Consider the following 19,598-nt stretch of genomic DNA (forward strand, 5'->3'; position numbering starts at 1 on the left):
GGACTCGACAATATCCATGATTTTATCGATATTTTCGACAATTGGCCTTCCAGTGCGTGGTGCATCTTTGACATCGAAATTACCGGAACGGAATCGACGAAACCAAAATTGCGCGTGATTGGCTGTTACAGTATCAGGACCATAAACACTATTCACATTTTCAGCCGCCTGGCTTGCGTTTTCGCCTTTATCGAAGAAACACTGTAAAATGTAGCGTATTTTCTCTTTGCTAGTGTCCATCTTTGACGCGCGCTCAAACAAAACTGAGTCAACTAATCATAAAACTGTCAGAAAAGTTTTTTTAGTACGAAATCTTATCTTTCTGACGCCATCTAGTGGAACCCGATCGGACTTATACAACGCGAGATACAGATAACTAAAGTCATCTATTGGAGAAATAATGGATTTCTTTTTACTGCACCTGATATATGCATTCACTGTGGTAGTTAACGTGTTAAAGTATCGCGCGATGGTTTGTGGAACACTTTGTATATTAGTAGAAATGAAAGCCAATGTTTCCGCGAAGGATGTACGATGTAAAAGTCAATGCATATTTTAAAAGAAATTATGAGCTTATTATTTAACGTACGTGTATTCGTATTTCCGAGCTCGAGTGTTATCTCGTGTTGATATCGATCAGGTCTGAATTATGTATCGACTCATGTATTTCTGGAATTCCTTTAATCTTACATCTACATACACATACAGTACCGGCCAAAAATATATCACCTTTAAGATTTTTTAGCATAACTTGGTTTAAAGTGTATGGATATCTATTAGGTCATAACATGTTTTGGCAACAGGTGTAGCTTACCGAACAAAGTACTTTTCATCAAATAATATAAACAACTCGTGAAAAAAATAACTTTATTTCAAATGTCCAAAGTACGTGAAAATGAATAGTAAACTTTAAATAGCCATAACTATGTTCAATGTCAACAGAGGAACACCAAATTCATAATTTAAATTAAATAACTCTAGTATTTTGTAGCAAAGCCTTTTGCATCGATTACAGCTTGACAACGTCTGGGCATGGAATCAATGAGTGCGTCGATTGTAGCTTGAGGGATCTTTTTCCATTCTTCTTCAAGTTGGGAGAATTTCTGGGCCGCATTCGTAGCTCGCTTTCCTGCCAAACGTCTCTCCAACTCTTCCCACAACGATTCTATAATATTTAGATCGGGCGATTGATTTGGCCAATCCATGAGAATTACGCGATGGCGTCGGAACCACTCCTGCACTTTAACTGCTCGATGTTTCGGATCATTGTCTTGTTGGAAGATGAAACCGCGACCAAGGAAACGTTTTGCATATGGAAGCATTACATTCTGGAGGATGTTAATGTACACTGTTTGATCCATGATGCCGTCGATTTTATGAAGGGGACCCATTCCTTTTGCGGAAAAAGCACCCCACACTATAACCGAACCGCCTCCATGCTTCATTGTAGGAAGTTGGTATTTGGGGTCAAAACGTTTGCCTTCAGGACGACGAACCCACTTTATTCCGTCACTACCGAACAGCATAAACTTACTTTCATCGCTCCAGAGAACGTCAGACCATTGCCGTGATGTCCAGTTAAGGTGTGCTTTGGACCACTCTACTCGCGCCTTCCGATTCTTCGCAGAAATGAATGACTTCTTCATAGGTCTTCGACCATGTAGTCCTGCGTCTTGCAGGCGACGGCGTATGGTACGTACAGATGGATTAGACTGTCCTGGAGTCAATATTTCTTTAGCAATATCCGGCGCCGTGAGATGTGGGTTGCTACGAGATGTACGCAAAATGTTGCGATCGACGAGAGAAGTAGTACAACGCGGTCGGTCACGTGTTTTCTTATTAATAGAACCTTCCTGAACCTTTAAACGCTTAAGCAACTTGGTCACCGCTGATTTGGAAATGCCACATTGCTGGGCGAGTTCTCTATGCGTCCGTCCTTGTTTGCGACCCTCTACGATAGCTTTCCGTTGTCGTTCGTCCACATTTCGAACACCACGAGTCTTCGCCATCTTCTAAGATACTAAACTAATGTTTACAGCCGTGTAGAAGTAGCGACAGAATACATAAACATAACGAGTACACAAAGGTTGTCAACGGACGATTTTGGGACAATCAATAAATAACTTTGAAAATCATAGTATATTATGTCAAATTTTCCCATACATTACACACACAGTGTACATGATACCAGCTATCTGCTGTAAAAATTTGAATTTATTTTCTTTACTGTGAAAGAAGTTATGGTCAAAAACCCTGAAGGTGATATATTTTTGGCCGGTACTGTACATACACGTTCATATACATACACATACATATACGTTCATATACATACACATTTATTACGACATTATGTATATATTATATTACAAAATAATCACATCATGCAGCGGACGTGTATATTTGGACTTTTGCGCGAGCACAAGGTGTTTTCATTGCATTCCGTAATTTATTATCATTAATTGGGTCAAATCTGGCGAAATGGCGAGATTTGTGATCTCTGTTATTTGGGAGAAAACTTGGAGATTCTCAGCGTGATTATCTGTCGGCGCGATGAAGAGCAAATATTTTAAAATTTTACACACATTTGCAGCAATGTAGACTAAATTATTTCCGGACGTCGCAAAGTTGGATGTTTGGCCGGAAAAGGTTATTTAGACATGAAGTTTCCTTTTGTTTCTTTTTGCTTTTTTTGTTTCTTTTTGTAATATGGACATGATCAACAGACTTCTATTAAGTTCTGGCCCGTTGCTAACAAATATGAGACATATCAAGAAGAGAAGATTTTTGAGAAGATTAGATGAAAATGATGTCGATTCTAAAGATGGAATACACTCATTAGATGAAGAAATTTAGAGTTTGTCTAGTTGAATACTTATTGATGTGCAATATTATTCTTTCTTAATTATTAAAGTATTTTTATGTATACATTTGCACTTTATTTCATGAAAAACTTATACGAAATTTTTATAATGATTATACAGGGTGTCCCATTTAAAAAAACGCACCTCGATAATTCTTCAACAAAGCATTTTCAGCAAAAATGTTTCGGACAAAAGTTGTATGATTTCAAGGGGGACATAAAACAACTATACTATTTTGTTTAAAAATGGCACCACTTTCGAGATATTCACTGATCATTATTTTTCTTAAATGGAAACTCCTATCTTTTATTACACCATCTTTTTCTACCAATTAATTTATACAACTTTCGTCTGAAACATTTTTTCATTTGCCTAATATTTTTTGAAATATTTAAGGAAAACTCGGAAACTTTTTCAATATTTAACTCATGATATCTCGCTAACTATTTGTCGGAAGAAAAAGTGGTACTAGACTTTTCTACTCTGTTTAATCTCATGAATATATTGTTGTAATAGCGCCCTGACTTTTGTCAATTTGATGATTTTGAAATTTCCAAAAGTCAGTAAGTTCACAAAAGTCAGGGCGCTGTTGTAACAATATATTCTTGAGTTAAGATAGAACAAGAAAGTCTAGTACCACTTTTTCTTCCGACAAATAGCGAGATATCGTGAGTTAAATATTGAAAAAGTTTCCGAGTTTTCCTTAAATATCCCAAAAAATATTAGGCAAATAAAAAAATGAAAGTGGTGCCATTTGTAAACAAAATAGTATAGTTGTTCTATGTCTTCCTTGAAATCATACAACTTTTGCTCGAAATATTTTTGCTGAAAATGCTTCGTTGAAGAATTATCGAGATGCGTTTTTTAAAATAGGGTATTCTGTATATATAATTAGTAGCACGTTTTAAGCCGAAATTCGTCAAAAAATAATTTTGGCCAACTTTTTGATACAAACATCCCACTTTACTACGCAATTTTACAAAGACGACACTTGTTTCAATTTAAGATACAGATGAAGATACTATATATCTGTATTATCTAGATAAAAATCTGCTGGTGTCCGAACTATATCTGTACGCGATATCGTCCGCGTAATTTTATCCAATTAAGAGCAAACGCTGCTGGCAATTAACAGCGAGCGGGATGATTCGACATAGCGCTTCGTGGTCTGTCAAAACAGCCCACCTACGTGTTTGCGACCTACGAATTTTGCTGGGACAGGGTGGACTCGGATAAAATGGCCATGACATAATATTCACACAATATTGTTACTTCGAATAATAACATAGGCATACAAAAAAAAAGTTGCTTGTTCGCTAAACTACACCACCATACCTATATATTTTCGGGGTCGTTGAATCTGAATCCGTTGTTCATTGTACCTCATCACGTCAGGTTTCGTCCCTAACCTCAAAAAATACCTTAGAATCGCTAAAATAGCGTTTTTGAAGCTAAACAGTGAACATTGACGACTGAAATCTGTAGACAATTCCTTTTCAACTCCAAATATATTACAATTCTCTATTCATTTTTTCCTATTATATCTAACTCTTTTACTCTCAAAAGATCTATGGAATGGCTTTCTTTTACGTTTGATTCGAGTCAAACGTAAAAGAAAGCCACTCCATAGATCTGTTGAGAGTAAAAGAGTTAGATACAATAGGAAAAAATGAACAGAGGATTGTGATATATTTAGAGTTGAAAAGGAATCCTAACCTGTTAAGATTGATTCGACTTCAAAATTCAAATTTAATATCCCCAAAAACCTAAGTAGTCTATTGTCTACAGATTTCAGTCGCCAGTGTTCACTGTTCAACTTCAAAAACGCTATTTTAGCGATTCTGAGGTATTTTTTGAGATTAGGGATGAAACCTGACGTGATGGGATAAAATGGACAACGGATTCGGATTCAGCGACCCCGAAAACATATAGGTATGGTAGTCTAGCGAACTAGCAACTTTCTTTTTTGGTGTGTCTGTGTAATGTGCGTACATAAGCTACTGTGCAGGTATCAGTTATCTTCAACGATGACTTGATAAAATTCACTCAGCAATTATCGCAGAAATTGCAGTCTGTTTCACCTCATTGGCCACTTTTACTTCATCGAGAGTGCATATTGCGCGAGAGAAATAAAAGTCATACTATCAGATACTTCGCCATCGTGTGCGCGCGATATCAATACCGAGTGGCGCTGATGATATCTCACGATCTCACTATCTGGTAACCACGGGTAAAACTGCCGGCAAACTCACACCGTGCCGACGTGCACGTCGCACCGGTTGGGCGCTCGCAGGTCAAAGGCAGTCGCTCGCACCTTTTTACCCTTCACCTCCGGCTACTGCAGCGAGATCCCCAGAGGGATAGCGGCAGAAGCCGCGGGCGGGAAAGAACCGGTCAACAACCAGCTGAGCAAAACGACAGAGACGAATTTAAGATGAAGACCAAGGAGGGGATAGAGAGGACATCTCTCGCTCTCTCTCGCTCGCTCGCTCGCTCGCTTCTCAGCCGTATCAGAGCGGCTAACATTCAGTCTCTTCGTGACTTTGGCGCGTGGATCGCGCGTTGCTGCGTGTACGCGTCGTCGTGTTGTCATCGTTCGTGCCCTTTCGCGCTCGGGTCGACACGTGTATCGTCCGCAGGTGTATCGCGTGATATCCTGGGCACTTCCCGGAGGCAAGAGCGTTCGTGGTTCTGTCGCTTCCGTGTTGTGTTTCTGCGGTAACTTCTCTCCTAGCCGTGTGACGTCGCTGTCGATGTCGTCACTCTTGGCCAATCCTTGTCGATAATCACAGGATTCGGGTTGTTCGATTGGATCAGCTTAGTTCAGCAGCTCGGCAGCAACGGTAATACCAGCACCGACAGTATGCCGACTTCGAGAGTACGTAATACCTCTCTGTTCTACGTAGCTTCTTTTCTCAGCCGATGGACCTTGGCGTCCTCGAGCCTAAAGCGCACCGCACAACGGCGAGTGCGCCTGTGACCTTGAGCTTGGAAAAACATACGATGCGCATCAGAGGCGAATTGAAGCGAGCACTTGTAGCCTCGACTTGAAGAGCGCCTCTCCTGAATAGAATTCCGCTGGCCGACGAGTCAGGTAGTGCCGAGTGTCCAAAGGACATCCTGGTTATTTGAGATATCCTTCGGACATTTCCGACACAGTTCGAAAAATGGGAGAGCCTATTGTACACGTAGCTAATCCCAGAGAAAGTATTTTTTCCATCTCAGCGGAAGATGGTCTTTTAACCTTCCTTGGGGAGGATATCTATGACCTTCCTATGTCAAGCTGTGAGACTCGTCTCTCAAAGTGAAGCTCTTCTCACCGCTGCGATCGCTCCCGGGCGAGGCTTTCTCGGAGGCATAGAGCATCGGTCGCATCGCTCGTGTTCGATTTCCTGCAGGCCTCGGCGAATTTTTCCAACGCGGATTCTTCATTCAGACGTCGGAGTCGACGTCGGTGATATAACCCGTCGGCAATGTCGGACGAAGCTTCACGTTTGCAGAAATGTACGGACAGTCGCTCAGCACGGACCCACAAACATCGCGCGCGGCGCTACTTTGTGGAACTTCGCCCGCGGAAAGTTGGAGCGCGTCCCAGATTCGGTCGGTTGGATCACGCGATTATGACAAGGAGAAAAGGCGAAACGGAGACGGTGTGCACTAACCTTTAGCCGCCGCCGCCGCCGCCGCCGTTAAGCCGCGTTCCCCCTGACTGGCAGTTTGCCGGAAAGGCCGTCGGTCGCGTCCGTGACAGTGATGCAGGACACGCTCCAATCGTCTCTCATAACTTGCTTCGCCGACTTCTGCTACGAGGAAGCATCCTGTACACGTGACGCACGTGAGAATGCCTCTCACGCAGTTCCGGAATATTCGGCGAGTTCACGTCGCAGAGTCGACGTCGCTTTGTGCTGTGACGAGTCCCGCGGCGGTGATAACATCGCGCTTCCAAGTTACTTTTGATAAGAGCGGCTGGTTACTACCGGGTGACTTGGTTTTTATTGAGCAGAAAGGCTCGTCAGGCCGCAGGTTTACCGCAACAGTAACAGTTATCGTCTCCGATAACGACAGTTTTCTGCTAAGGAAAATAACTCCTTAGCCGAGAATTGCTAACTGATAATATTATTGCTAACTGATAATATTAACTTTGATAATATTAAGTAATATTAACGTTGAAGCTAACGACTTCTCATATTGTTGATGTTTCTGGCGTATTAATGAATCAGTCGATGGTTTATTTATTGTTAGGTGTATAAATTAATTCGGTTTAATTAATTTTACATTCCGTGCCTTATAACTCCGTTTTAAGACTATTAGGAGGTTGAATTAGTTCTGGTTCCTAGCAATAGATGGCTTTGGTAACAGGTTAATGGTTACTACGAACGTTGAAATCTGGTAACACTGAAAGATTAGATATTTCTCTATGATATGACAGTTTGCGCGCTATTGTTACTGATAGTTTCATTGTTTATACGCGTCTAAAATGGATCGTAAAATTGCATTTTCGACATTCATTACTTTTTGTTTGAAAAAAATCGGCAACTGAAGCTCATGAAATGCTTGTTACAACTTATGGTGATCAAGTTCCATCGTACTGTCAACTGTAAATTTTGGTTTTAACGATTCAAAAATGATGATTTCGATTTGAATGATAACGAACGTACTGGTGAATCAAAAAAATTCGAAGATTCTGAATTGCAAGCATTATTGAATAAAAACACCGCTCAAACGGAAAAACAATTGGCTGGACAACTCAACATCGATAAATCAACAATTTCTAAACGCCTACACGCCATGGGAAAAATTCAAAAGTATAGATGTGTGAATCAAGAATTTTTATGTCGAATCGAATCGAATCGAATGAAATCGAATCGAATCATTAAAAAATTTAACATGACTATTAAACATGCAAATAATGATGGAAGATTTTAAGGGATTTAGATTTTATGAAGGGATTAGATTTTAGAAGGGAAGATTTTATGAAAGGGAATATTGATATTGTAATATCATCTTAAAGTAAAATATATATTTAAATAATTAAAGTAATTTATAATTAAGTTATTAATTATAAGTTAAGTTAATTACAAGTTAAGGGTTCAAACATACAGGTCCAGTTGGCCCGTTTTGTAGCTGATGCATGCAAACGATAATGTATTTGATTCCTATTCGAATTATTCGAATTCGAATTATAGGGATTCGGATTCGAATCGATTCGAATTCGAATAATTCGCACATTTCTATTCAAAAAGAAGGCAAATGGGTTTCACATGAATCGAGTGAAAATCGGCCATTGAATATCGCCATGTCTTTGCTTGCCAGACAGAGAAAAGAGTTTTTTGTGGCGAATTGTAACTGGAGATGAAAAGTGGATTTATTTTGATAATCCAAAACGAAAAAATCATGAGTTGATCCAGGACAACCATCAACATCAACAGGGGACATTCACGATCATAAAGCAATGCTCTATTTGGTGGAATATGGAAGGTGTGGTGTACTATAAACTTCTAAAACCAAATGAAATAGTTACGGGAGGAAGCGATACCAGCAATAATTGAACAGATTGAATGATGAATTGATGCAAAAAAGTCAGCAATAACCAGCAATAGACGCAAAGTGATCGTTTTGCATGATAATGCTCGTCCACATGTTGCTTCAATCGTTAAACAAATATTGTTAGATCTCGAATGGGAAATCCTTCCGCACTCAGCGTACTCTCCAGACCTAACACCATCTGACCGATTTTACCATTCATTCCGATCAATGTAACACGCTTTGGCAGATATACACTTCAATAATTACGAGGGTATGCAAAAATTGATATCTGATTGGATTGCTTTGAAAAACAGATCGTTCTATCGTTGTGGAATCGCTGGAATGTTGCCAGAAAGATGGGAAAAAGTCACAGCTAACGACGGGAAATATTTTGACTAATATAAATTTAACCATTTATTTAAAATAAAGATAAAAAATTGACAAAATGAGACTAGAATTAATTTAATTTCCTAGTAAATAATTTAGTCTCTTTTTTTATCGGTATATCGATAAGCAGCATTTGAAATATTGCATTATTTTCGCACTTCAATTGAGGAAAAATTCCGAAGCTATGGAGATGATTCGAGCCTCTCTGGGTGAAGACGTTGTAATACATAAAACGTGTGAAAAGTGATACCAGGTTTCGGATTTTGATCTTTCGGGTCGACAATGTCAACCATAAAAATTCGACGACTCTCGAGGAACTCGAGCAACTATTGGCTGACATGAGAACTTCGCAAGCAAACTCAAACTCAACAGGAGCTTGCGTTACAATTCGGAGTTACTTAACAACGTATATTTCATCTACATCAATTCGATAAAATTTAGAAGGAGGGTCGGTGGGTTTCGCACAACCTGAGTCCGAAAAGCAAAGAGTGAAGACTCGGCACGACAGTGTCTTTGCTGAACCGATTTAAAAGAAAAGATTTTCTATACAACATCATCACGGGTGATGAAAAATGCGTATTATACAACAACCTTAAACGCGGAAAAATCGTGGGTAGATTCCAGCTAACTGTCGACATCGACTCCAAAGCCCAATATCCATGCAAAAAGTGTTTTGCTGAGTATTTGGTGAGATATGAAGGGTGTAGTGCGTTACAAGTTGCTGGATCCTGGCCAGACTGTTATCGTGGAGTGCTATCAACAACAGCTTATCCGTTTGAGCGATGCGTTGGAGCGAAAAAAGCCTTATACTGGCAACGGAAGTAGGTACGTGATGGGTTGTTTGATAAGTTTCGAGCCTGAACATGAAGATGACATTGCTAGTCGAAAACTGTTATAAGGTGTGAAAGGTATATCTTTTTAATAAGTGCTCCCAAATGTTCAGCCATATGCGACGCTTAATTTTGTTTTGACAGTCAGTTGCAGCACGCGTGTTAGTATATTTTTCAACGATGGGAAAAATCGAATACCGTCTCATGATTAAATACTTGAATCTAAAAGGAAAAACCCCAACGGAAATCAAAACTAAATCGGATTCTGTTTACGGTGACTTTGCTCCTTCGACGGTGAAAGTTTGGGTTGCCGAATTTAAGCGTGGCGGTACAAGTGTACTTGATGACGAGCGCCCGGGTCGCCCTAAAAGTGCAACGACTGAGGAAATGGTTGACAAAGTGCGTCAAAGCGAACTGGATGATCAGAGACTGAAGGTCAGAGAGATAGTAGAGATGCTGCAGGCATATCTTCTGAACGTGTTTAAAATATTACACGAAGATTTGGGTATGCGTTTGTTGACGTTGAATCAAAAACGCATTCGACATTTCAAAGGACTGTTTGGATCGGTTCAAACGGGACAAAGGATTTCTTGCGTCGATTCGTGACTGTGACGAAATATGGATTCACCACTACACACTTGAAAACAAGGAACAGTCAAAGCAGTGGACTTCATCATTTGTTCCAAAGGAGGCGAAGATGTTTCATTCGACCGGAAAAGTTATAGCGACTTCTTTTGGGATAGTCATGGCATATTGCTCATCGATTACCTTCAGAAAGGAAAAATTATCACTGGCGCATATTATGCATAATTATTAGAATATTTGAAGGAATATATCACAGAAAAGAACCCACCGCATTTGAAGAAGAAAAAGGTGCTTTTTTAACGCACACATCTGCAATCGTCATGGCCAAACTGCATGAATTATGCTATGAATTAGTCCCCCCCACCTCTCTATTTGCCTGATCTAGTCCCCAACTTTTTTTTATTCCCGAACATGAAGAAATAGTTGGTAGGAAAAAAATTCACGACCAATGAGGAAGTAATTGCCGCCGTAAACGAACATTTCACAGAGCTTGACCTAACCTACTCTGCTGACGAAATGAGAGGACCAGGAAAGAAAGGAATGGGCAAAGTCGAGCTAAGAGGAGACTACGAGGAGACTACGTATATTGAAAAATAAAACCCAAAAATTTGCCCAAAAATATAAGTGCTTCATTGTCAGATGCTCGAAACTTATCAAACAGCTCCCGTGAGTGATTTCGACCGCAACAGGGACTAAGAACGTCATTTATACATTGAGTTGGGAAATTCTTCTTCATGTGATTTATTCACCAGATTTTACCCATCGGACCCTATCATCTATTTCGGTCGCTTCAACATCACCTGGCGGATGAGCACCTTAAAACAGTTGATGAAGTCTGAAAAAATATCGATGACTTTGTCAAGTCAAAGCTGCCAAGTTTTTTCTGCGAAGGCACTCGTCAATTGCCCGAAAGATGGAGTAAAGTCATCGAAAATAGCAGAGATTTTTTCGAATATTAAATTTATGCTTGTCCTTTTATGAGTAAACTTTGAATTTTATGAGAAAAGACACTGAATTAATTTGTACACCTATTATTACATCGTTACTCAAGGAGTAACGAGTCGTTGCAATTTTCATTACTTTTTTCATCAAGTTCTTTTTTCTTCACGATTTGTCGCCGTGTTTATCTCGTGCAGTATTCTGCGCGCAAAGTAACAATAAAAGTAGCGATTGTATCTATTAATGTTACACACAGAGAATGTAATTCCGTCTTTCCGTTATTGTTTCGCTCTGAACGAAGAGAAACACCGTTACTGAGTTGTTATCGGAAAAAAGTAATTTATAACCGTAACAGTGTTATAAATAACATGTTATTTGTCAATCCCGATGAGAATCGAACGATTACCATCACGATTTCCGTTTATTCCCATGTGTGACATGTGGAAACAAAATATGTGGGAAGAAATGCACTGTAACCTTTCGTCGCTCACTATATGTGCTTTCTAAATCTCTTTGACCGGTCTCTCACTCGAAACACGTAAAAATTCATTCGATGCGATAGTGAAAATACTCGTATTAACAATGTGAATGTCAAACGAATGTTTAGAACGGATTTTTTTATGTGAAAACATTCATATGATATTTAATTCATATGAATGAATATTTAATCGATTCGGGTGAATTAATTTTTATTTCATAACGGTGTAGTATATTAAATTTTCTGTAGCATATTAAATTTTTTTGTCAATTTCGAGTGAAAATATTTCCCCGAAGATTGAGAATAGACCATCCATTTGAGAATTCTATGATAGATTAATGAAAATAATCATCGTTTCGAAATACATGGAATAATATTAGGAGTGTGATTTAGTTTTGAGGACTTTGCAAGAGATGGCACTAATGTCAGTTTTGTCAAAGACATTCCAATCACAACTATCGTTTCTTAATGTTTTAATATTAATCCATGATATCCTAAAAATGGAGCTTCCTAAAAAACATTTTTAACATGCGTTGTTTTTTAATCAGAAGAAAACGGCTGAAGGTCATAAAATTCTGATAGAAAATTATGGTGATGTTGCTTCATCAATTAAGACATGTGAATATTGATTTAGACGATTCAAAAGTGATGATTTCAATGTTGACGACAAAGATTGCTCGGGACAAGCAAAAAAACTTAAAAATGCAGATTTGCAAGCATTATTGAATAAAAATCCTGCACAATCTACTTGAGAACTTGCTAGAACATTAAATATTGATTGTACAACAGTTGCTAAACGTTTGCATGATACGAGAAAGATTCACAAAGAAGGAAAATGAGTTCCACATTATTATTATATCCACGTAATTATCGGAAAATGCCATTGGGAACCGGTTGAACATTTACATTTCGTTGACCGCCAGACGAAAAATAAAGAGACTTTTCTATGGAATTGTTACTGGAGATGAAAAATGGATCTATTTCAATAATCCAAAACGAAAAAAATCATGGGTTAATCCAAGCTAACCAGCAACATCCACTTCCAAGTGCAATATTCATAGTACAAAGTTGCATTGTTGTGTATTTGGTGGGATCAAGAAGGTGTCGTGTACTATGAACCATTAAATCCGAATGAAACTGTCACCGTTGATCGTTATCAACAACAATTACACAAATTGAAGCGAACACTGGACCAAAAACGATCATCAGTTGTGAGTAAACGACGCAAAGTGATATCCTTTATATATCTTTCTTCACAATAATGTTCGACCTGATATTGCATTATCAGTGAAATAAACGCTGACATTAGAGCTGGAATGGCAAATTTTTACCGCGTATTCTCCAGACATTGTTCTATCTGATTGTCCGATCGAGGCAACATCGAGGCTTCAGAGTATACATACTTTCATAACTTCGAACAAGTGCGAAAAGGAGGAAGGTCCCTAAGGCCTGTTTTCGGCACTCTTCAAAATTGGACCAAAATGGCTGGAATCAGTTTCTTATACCCTTGGAAGTAATATTTAGTCAATTCCAGCCTAAACGGAAGTATTTAGAGTGTATACTTCAAGTATACATGGTGCATCAGCGCGCCCGTATCAAGCATTTCTTTGGAAAACTAAGCGTTTCTGAGAAAAATGTTTCAGGTAAAAGTTGTATGGTTTCAAGGGGGACATAAGATGGTGTCATTGGTTTGACCTTGGATAGTCATTTGAAGGTCACGTGAATGTCGATTTCAATATTTTATATAGAACCCCCTATTTTTACATACCTTGTAGCTTATCTCGAGAGCTTTCCAAAACACTATCGTAGATCACGTAGAAACACTTATTACAAATACTTCTGAAAGAAATGACTGACATATTTTCTGCCGCAAGGCTAAATACGAAGTTTTGAAAAGAACTGTTTTAAGAACTGTATGCACCGTTTTGAGCAACTACGATCCTTTAAGCTTTTAATTCAATAGACCAAGTTCTGCTTATGACCATGGCCTTATATCGGACCGGATCTCACATCTTAATGTCAGAGATACACAAAATGCGTATATTCGCGTACCCAGGGACCTAGTAGACGATAAAAATAAAACTAGTTCTTGTCAGAGCTGCTTCTCGAGATTTTCTTATTACGCAAAAAGATATCTTGTTATTTTTGAGTTTTTCTTCTTTATTTTTTCTCCTTCTTTAGTTTTTAATCTTGCATAATTATTCAGATTTGTTCTACAGTGAATTGCAATTTATAATTAGGCGTTTCCAATATGGCAGAAAATATTAATGTTCCTGCAAACGAAACAATAACTATTCCTTTTAGTAGACCATCTATACACATATAAATGTATTATCTACAAAGCTAAGTCGCCGCTTGTTGTTGTACCTTCCCTGACTAAACTTCGGGTTTTTGTTAAGCGTGGGTTGATAATTGATAAAAAGTGACAAGCAAGGGGACTCACGTAAATCCAACACCCCATTCTACGTGGCTTCTTAAAGGAAGATTACGTTTACGATTTTACTGTTCACGGAGAATCAACAAGAATAAATAATATGATTTAAATCTCGGATTTCCTTAAACAACGTTTCTACAACTCTATCTGTAAGAAGTTTCATAACTCACAAAGTACTTAATGAAAAATGACTTAGTTATAAGTGTTTTGGAAAGCTCTCGAGATAAGCTACAAGATATGTAAAAATAGGGGGTTCTATATAAAATATTGAAATCGACATTCATGTGACCTTCAAATGACTATCTAAGGTCAAACCAATGACACCATCTTATGTCCCCCTTGAAACCATACAACTTTTACCTGAAACATTTTTCTCAGAAACGCTTAGTTTTCCAAAGAAATGCTTGATACGGGCGCGCTGATGTACCATGTATACTTGAAGTATATACTCTAAATACTTCCGTTTAGGCTGGAATTGACTAAATATTACTTCTAAGGGTATAAGGAAGTGATTCCAGCCATTTTGGTCCAATTTTGAAGGGTGCCGAAAACAGGCCTTAGGGACCCTCCTCCTTTATTGAAAATTGGATCGACTCCAAAGAAGAATCTTTTTATCGTCCAGTGGAATCCATCTCTTGCCAGAAAGATGAGAAAGAATTGTAGAAAACGAAGGAAAATATTTTTATTAAGGTATTCGTTCATTATCTTGTTTATGTAAATCAATTTTTGAGAAACAAAACCCACGCGAAACTAAATCACACTCTTAATAATATATTAACAATATAATTAACAATATAATATACAAAATTAAAAGAATATATATTTTTAATAATCAATAGATAAATTGACAGGCCAATTACAGATTAACCAGTAGATAAATGACACGACGATCATTTAACACGCACGTGATGATTTCCATTCGTCATTTCGCCGTGTGCGATAAAACGGAAAGAAACAATTTCTACACACTCCCGCGGACCCGCGGTGAGTGCGTTATTTCATTCTCGTGGCGATATTTGCTTGTCGGTTTGGCGAATATTTGTCAAGCGAACGCGGCTGTCTTCATTAAACAGGGGACGACGGGTCCTTCATCGTGTCGTAGTTATGTGTAATAGGTGGACTGTTGCACACTGGCATGCATATGCATTAGATTAAAAGTTCCTGTCGTCATTAGAATTCCGGAGGAGCCGATTTGGATTTCGGCAGCAAGCGTAGTCAATGTCAATGTTTGTGTACATCCGAGTGCATCGTACCGGCTTCCTGCTTTTGCACGCAGAAATCCCTTATCGATTTCTTTCTCGAATTCGAGAAGTCAGCGCGAGATATTAGCAAGGAATCAATGAGAGCGGCCATTTCCCGCTGCAGTTAATCAGAGGATCTTTACATCATATCCACGAAAACATAGGGTTGAGAAAGTACAAATTACAAAAGTATCTAGTTACTTTTCACTGAACTTTACTTTTCTAGTTTTTTCATTGAAAAAGTAACTAGTTACAGTTACAAGTTACTGACCTTCAAAAATAAAATATTGCAGTTATAGTTATTTAGAAAGTAACGAGTCGTTACTTTTTAGTTAGTTTCTTACAATAATCGTTCTATTATTTTAAATTTCGCAATTATGTAAATTCCTTCAATTTTATATAAAAGTAGTTTGTTGCTTATTATATATTTCTCATATTGTACAATATATAATTTTTACAAATTTGATTGATTAATTCAAACAATATTTATTCTTTAAGACTATTAATAACAATTATAAAAAAGTGAATGAGTTTGATGAGGATAATAAATACTAAAAATACTAAAAGTAATCTTAACATCAAAAATTAGATTTCTCCACTAAAAAATATATTGATATTTCATAAATAAAGACTTGCACTCATATGTTTTTTTAAGTTTGCTGTTGATGTTCTACTTGTATGAATAATTTTTTTGCAAATTTTGCAGAAAAATGTCCGGTTCTCATTTCCAAATTTTTGCAGCAACTCGAATATTTTTTCATATGCTGGCCATGGCATTTTACAATTCTCTGAAGATTGAAATGTTTTATCCAGTTTGCTTGAATTTTTTATATAACTGAAACCACGCAGTGTACTTTGAACGCAGGTTATGTTAGCAAATAAGGATTGGCGACGGAAAATATCCAGGTTGCGTTCGGAGAAGAGACTATCAGCGTTGTTGCGTCATTTTATCTTTGTTTTACATCTAATGAACGATAAAGATAGATGACGCATTAGCGCGTTCTCCAAATGTAGCCAGAATAATTGTATGCTTATTGGATATCAAGCACGGCACGTTATCGTGCTGGTCCGCCAGAAACTTAAGTTTGAAATATACAGGATGTTTCAGACCACCCGGGTCACCCGATTTTTTTCATAAACGCGACATTTTAGAGAAAAATGTTTCAGACAAAAGTTGTAGGGCTTCAAAGAATCTATTTACTGATGCTATAAATTTGACCTTGGAATGACCTTGAGAAGACCTGTCAAGATCAACATAAAAATCTTAAATGGAAACTCCAATTTTTTATTACACGGTCTTTTTTCACCAATTAATTTGAACAACTTTTGTCTGAAACATTTTTTTATTTGCCTAATATTTTTTGAAATATTTAAGGATAACTTGGTAACTTTTTCAATATTTAACTTACGATATCTCGCTAACTGTTTGTCGTAATAAAAAAATGGTACTAGACTTTTCTATTCTACTTGGTCTCAAGAATATATTGTTACAATAGCGCCCTGACTTTTGTTAATTCAATGATTTTGAAATTTCGAAAGATCTATAAATTAACAAAAAATAGAGCATTATTGTACAAATGTTTCAGACAAAAGTTGTACAAATTAATTGGTGGAAAAAGACGGTGTAATAAAAAATTGGAGTTTCCATTTAAGATTTTTATGTTGATCTTGACTGAGCTTCTCAAGGTCATCCCAAGGTCAAATTTATAGCATCAGTAAATAGATTCTTTGAAGCCCTACTATTTTTGTCTGAAACATTTTTCTCTAAAATGTCGCGTTTACGAAAAAATCTGGTGATCCGGGTGGTCTGAAACACCCTGTATAAAGTAACTATTAGAGTAACTATTGAATTAGTTACTAGTTATCAAACAAATGTAACTAAGTTAAGTTACAGTTACAGATGGAAAAAACGGAACAAAGTTAAGTTATAGTTACAAAAAAAAAATAACTAACTGTAACTTCGTTACAAGTAACGAGTTACTTCCTAACCCTGATGTGAAAGCGGGCAAACACCCGAAAAAGATAAGACGATATCGCGCGAGTGTTGCAACGATTGCGTCTTTTTACACGCACACACTCGTTTGCGAGGCGGTTCGGAAACACATTTCTTTTTGATGTAGTCACGCAGGAGCGCATCAAGTGGTCGCAATGGCGAGCTGCCGTTCACGAGTTTACGTGCTAAACGATTATGACAGAGGCCGAGGTGGCAATATGTGATGTAAGTATCCGCTCTCTTTGTTGCACTTTTATCTAATAGATAAAAATGCAGCGGAGATACTTACATTTTCTCCGACAGCCGAAGCTGCCGTTGCAGTTGGTGACTTCGAATGCCTCGTACGTTGTCTCACTTCGGCTGCTGCTTACGGAGAGAAATATCTCTGTAATCGTGTAACCGAATGCGGGTCAAACGAGAACTCGGTAGCGAGAAACGATATTTTTGTATCGTAAGCAAAACACTTGTTTGAACACTCCGCCGCGTTAACGATGGAATTACCGAGGATTAATTAATTTAATCTCTTCCTAACAGAGCGATCGAAATGACAGCTGTTTGAGAGAATATGTTACGCATGGACGAAGAGATGTTCATTTATTTCTGGTAGATTTACCCCACGTGCGCTAAAAGTTAAATTTAAAATTAACTTAATTCATTTAATACATTTAAAAAGCATAAAATGCATCTCGTTACGTCACGTAGTTGTGTAATTGCGGTAAACGCATTATGAATAATTTTTGTAAGGAACTACGAGCCGGCCATTTCGCGTCGTCGCTCGCCGGATTTTTAGCAGTTTTTAACAAACTCCGGAACAACCGAGCGGGCAGGAATCTCCCGTAGGAAGTTTTCTGCTCCCGCAACCGAGTTTTCGTCTGGTCCCAAACGACGGAAAATTCAGTTACATTAATGGACTTGTTTTTTACCGTGTACTGTAACGAATTGCTCGTGAGCAGTGGCTCGCAATCATGACAATTTAATGCCTTCCTATTAAAAAAAGATATGTTCAAATCGTTTCGCAGATGAATGTACACACGTACGAAGGAATTAATCTCGATGTTAACGAAATACGTAGAGTAATATTTATTTAACCCTTTCACTGCTGAATTAATTTCCCTTGAGAAAATTATTAAAATATTTGGTAGTCCTACGTTTCTTGGGTCGCTGATTACGAATCTACAGCCAGATTTGCAAAATTCAAAATGGCGGACTCAATATGGCGATCATGATGTACAAAATTAATGAAAATTCCAATTATTATTAAATAATGACCAGGTCGTAATAAGAACATATGATTCTAGACGATGGAACTCGATCGAGCTGGAAAAAATTTATGTGAAAATATTCAACACTGCATATTTATGCTTACTAGAGATTAAACATTCATTTTTTAGTAAAATAATATTGATAGTATGGATAAGATGGAGATATAGAATGAAAAAACTAGGAGAATAGAGCTAAAAAGTGCAAAAATATCAAATTTTGGCCGTTTTTATAGAAATATTTGTTTATAAAAAATCTAACTTGTAAAAAAATACTGAAAAAAATATATATTTTTCTATGACATCAGAAAAATATTTGGTGAAAATTTCAGATCTCTATATTCAATACTCTCCGAGGAATCGATTTTTCCCTAAAAAGAGCATTTTTTTTCAACTTTGATTTGTTATAAATAATCACAAATGAATAATTGGGTATAAAAACCTGTTGGAGCATGTTGAACAACTATTCAGTTATCTGGAAAACTCAAATCCCCGATTAGTTCTTCAAAATTATGTGATTTACAACGCAAAATTGAATCAAGAAAAGGTGGGAAGTATACTTCCCACTAACAGTGAAAGGGTTAAGTGAACATTGCGCACTGTTCAAGCGGATTCAATAATTTAAGTAAATGTCATTATATGTGCCTCTCACGTTGACATTGAAATTCGTTCTTTCGATCTTCATGCAACTTTTTAATTAAACGCTTTTGCCACTATGTTTATCAGAGCTTTTCTGCTTGTCTTTGTGAAAGGAATATGACAGCTAGCTAAATTGTGAAAGGAATATATACATACAGCTAGCTTACTCTTTTCGAAGCACCCTGTATATTTGTATACGCAATGCACACTGCTAGCCTTTTCCTCGGTCTCTTTCTCTCTTTTCCTCTCTTTTTTTCTTCTGTCGCGGATTATTGTGTTAGATAAAGTTCAAAGGTAAATCTTATGCGCACAGCGCATTTCCTAGCGCCAAATCTAAATATCGAAGGTCGCCGATGCGGCGATACCATTTCGCAGATTTATGGCTACGCAAATCATTCAGCGGTTAGTATACTCCGATGTCCTTCG

The 19,598-nt window shown here is 37.6% G+C and overlaps 1 protein-coding gene across 6 annotated transcripts in view; it reads left to right on the forward strand.

Annotated features, from left to right (window-relative positions):
- The window catches only part of aralar1 (calcium-binding mitochondrial carrier protein Aralar1), a 107,783-nt gene that overhangs the window by 51,551 nt on the left and 36,634 nt on the right, over positions 1-19,598 (forward strand). The window contains exon 1 of one of the 6 annotated variants that reach the window (XM_025307349.1): positions 5,365-5,739. The exons of the other annotated variants lie outside the window; for them this stretch is intronic. Coding sequence (XP_025163134.1) covers positions 5,725-5,739 — 15 coding nt within the window. The 5' untranslated portion in view covers positions 5,365-5,724. Of the gene's footprint in view, positions 1-5,364; positions 5,740-19,598 lie in introns of those variants that run through there. 6 annotated transcript variants of the gene reach the window in all.

The sequence above is a fragment of the Harpegnathos saltator genome, unplaced genomic scaffold, assembly GCF_003227715.2.
Source record: "Harpegnathos saltator strain DR-91 unplaced genomic scaffold, Hsal_v8.6 scaffold846, whole genome shotgun sequence".
Taxonomy (NCBI): Eukaryota; Metazoa; Arthropoda; class Insecta; order Hymenoptera; family Formicidae; genus Harpegnathos; species Harpegnathos saltator.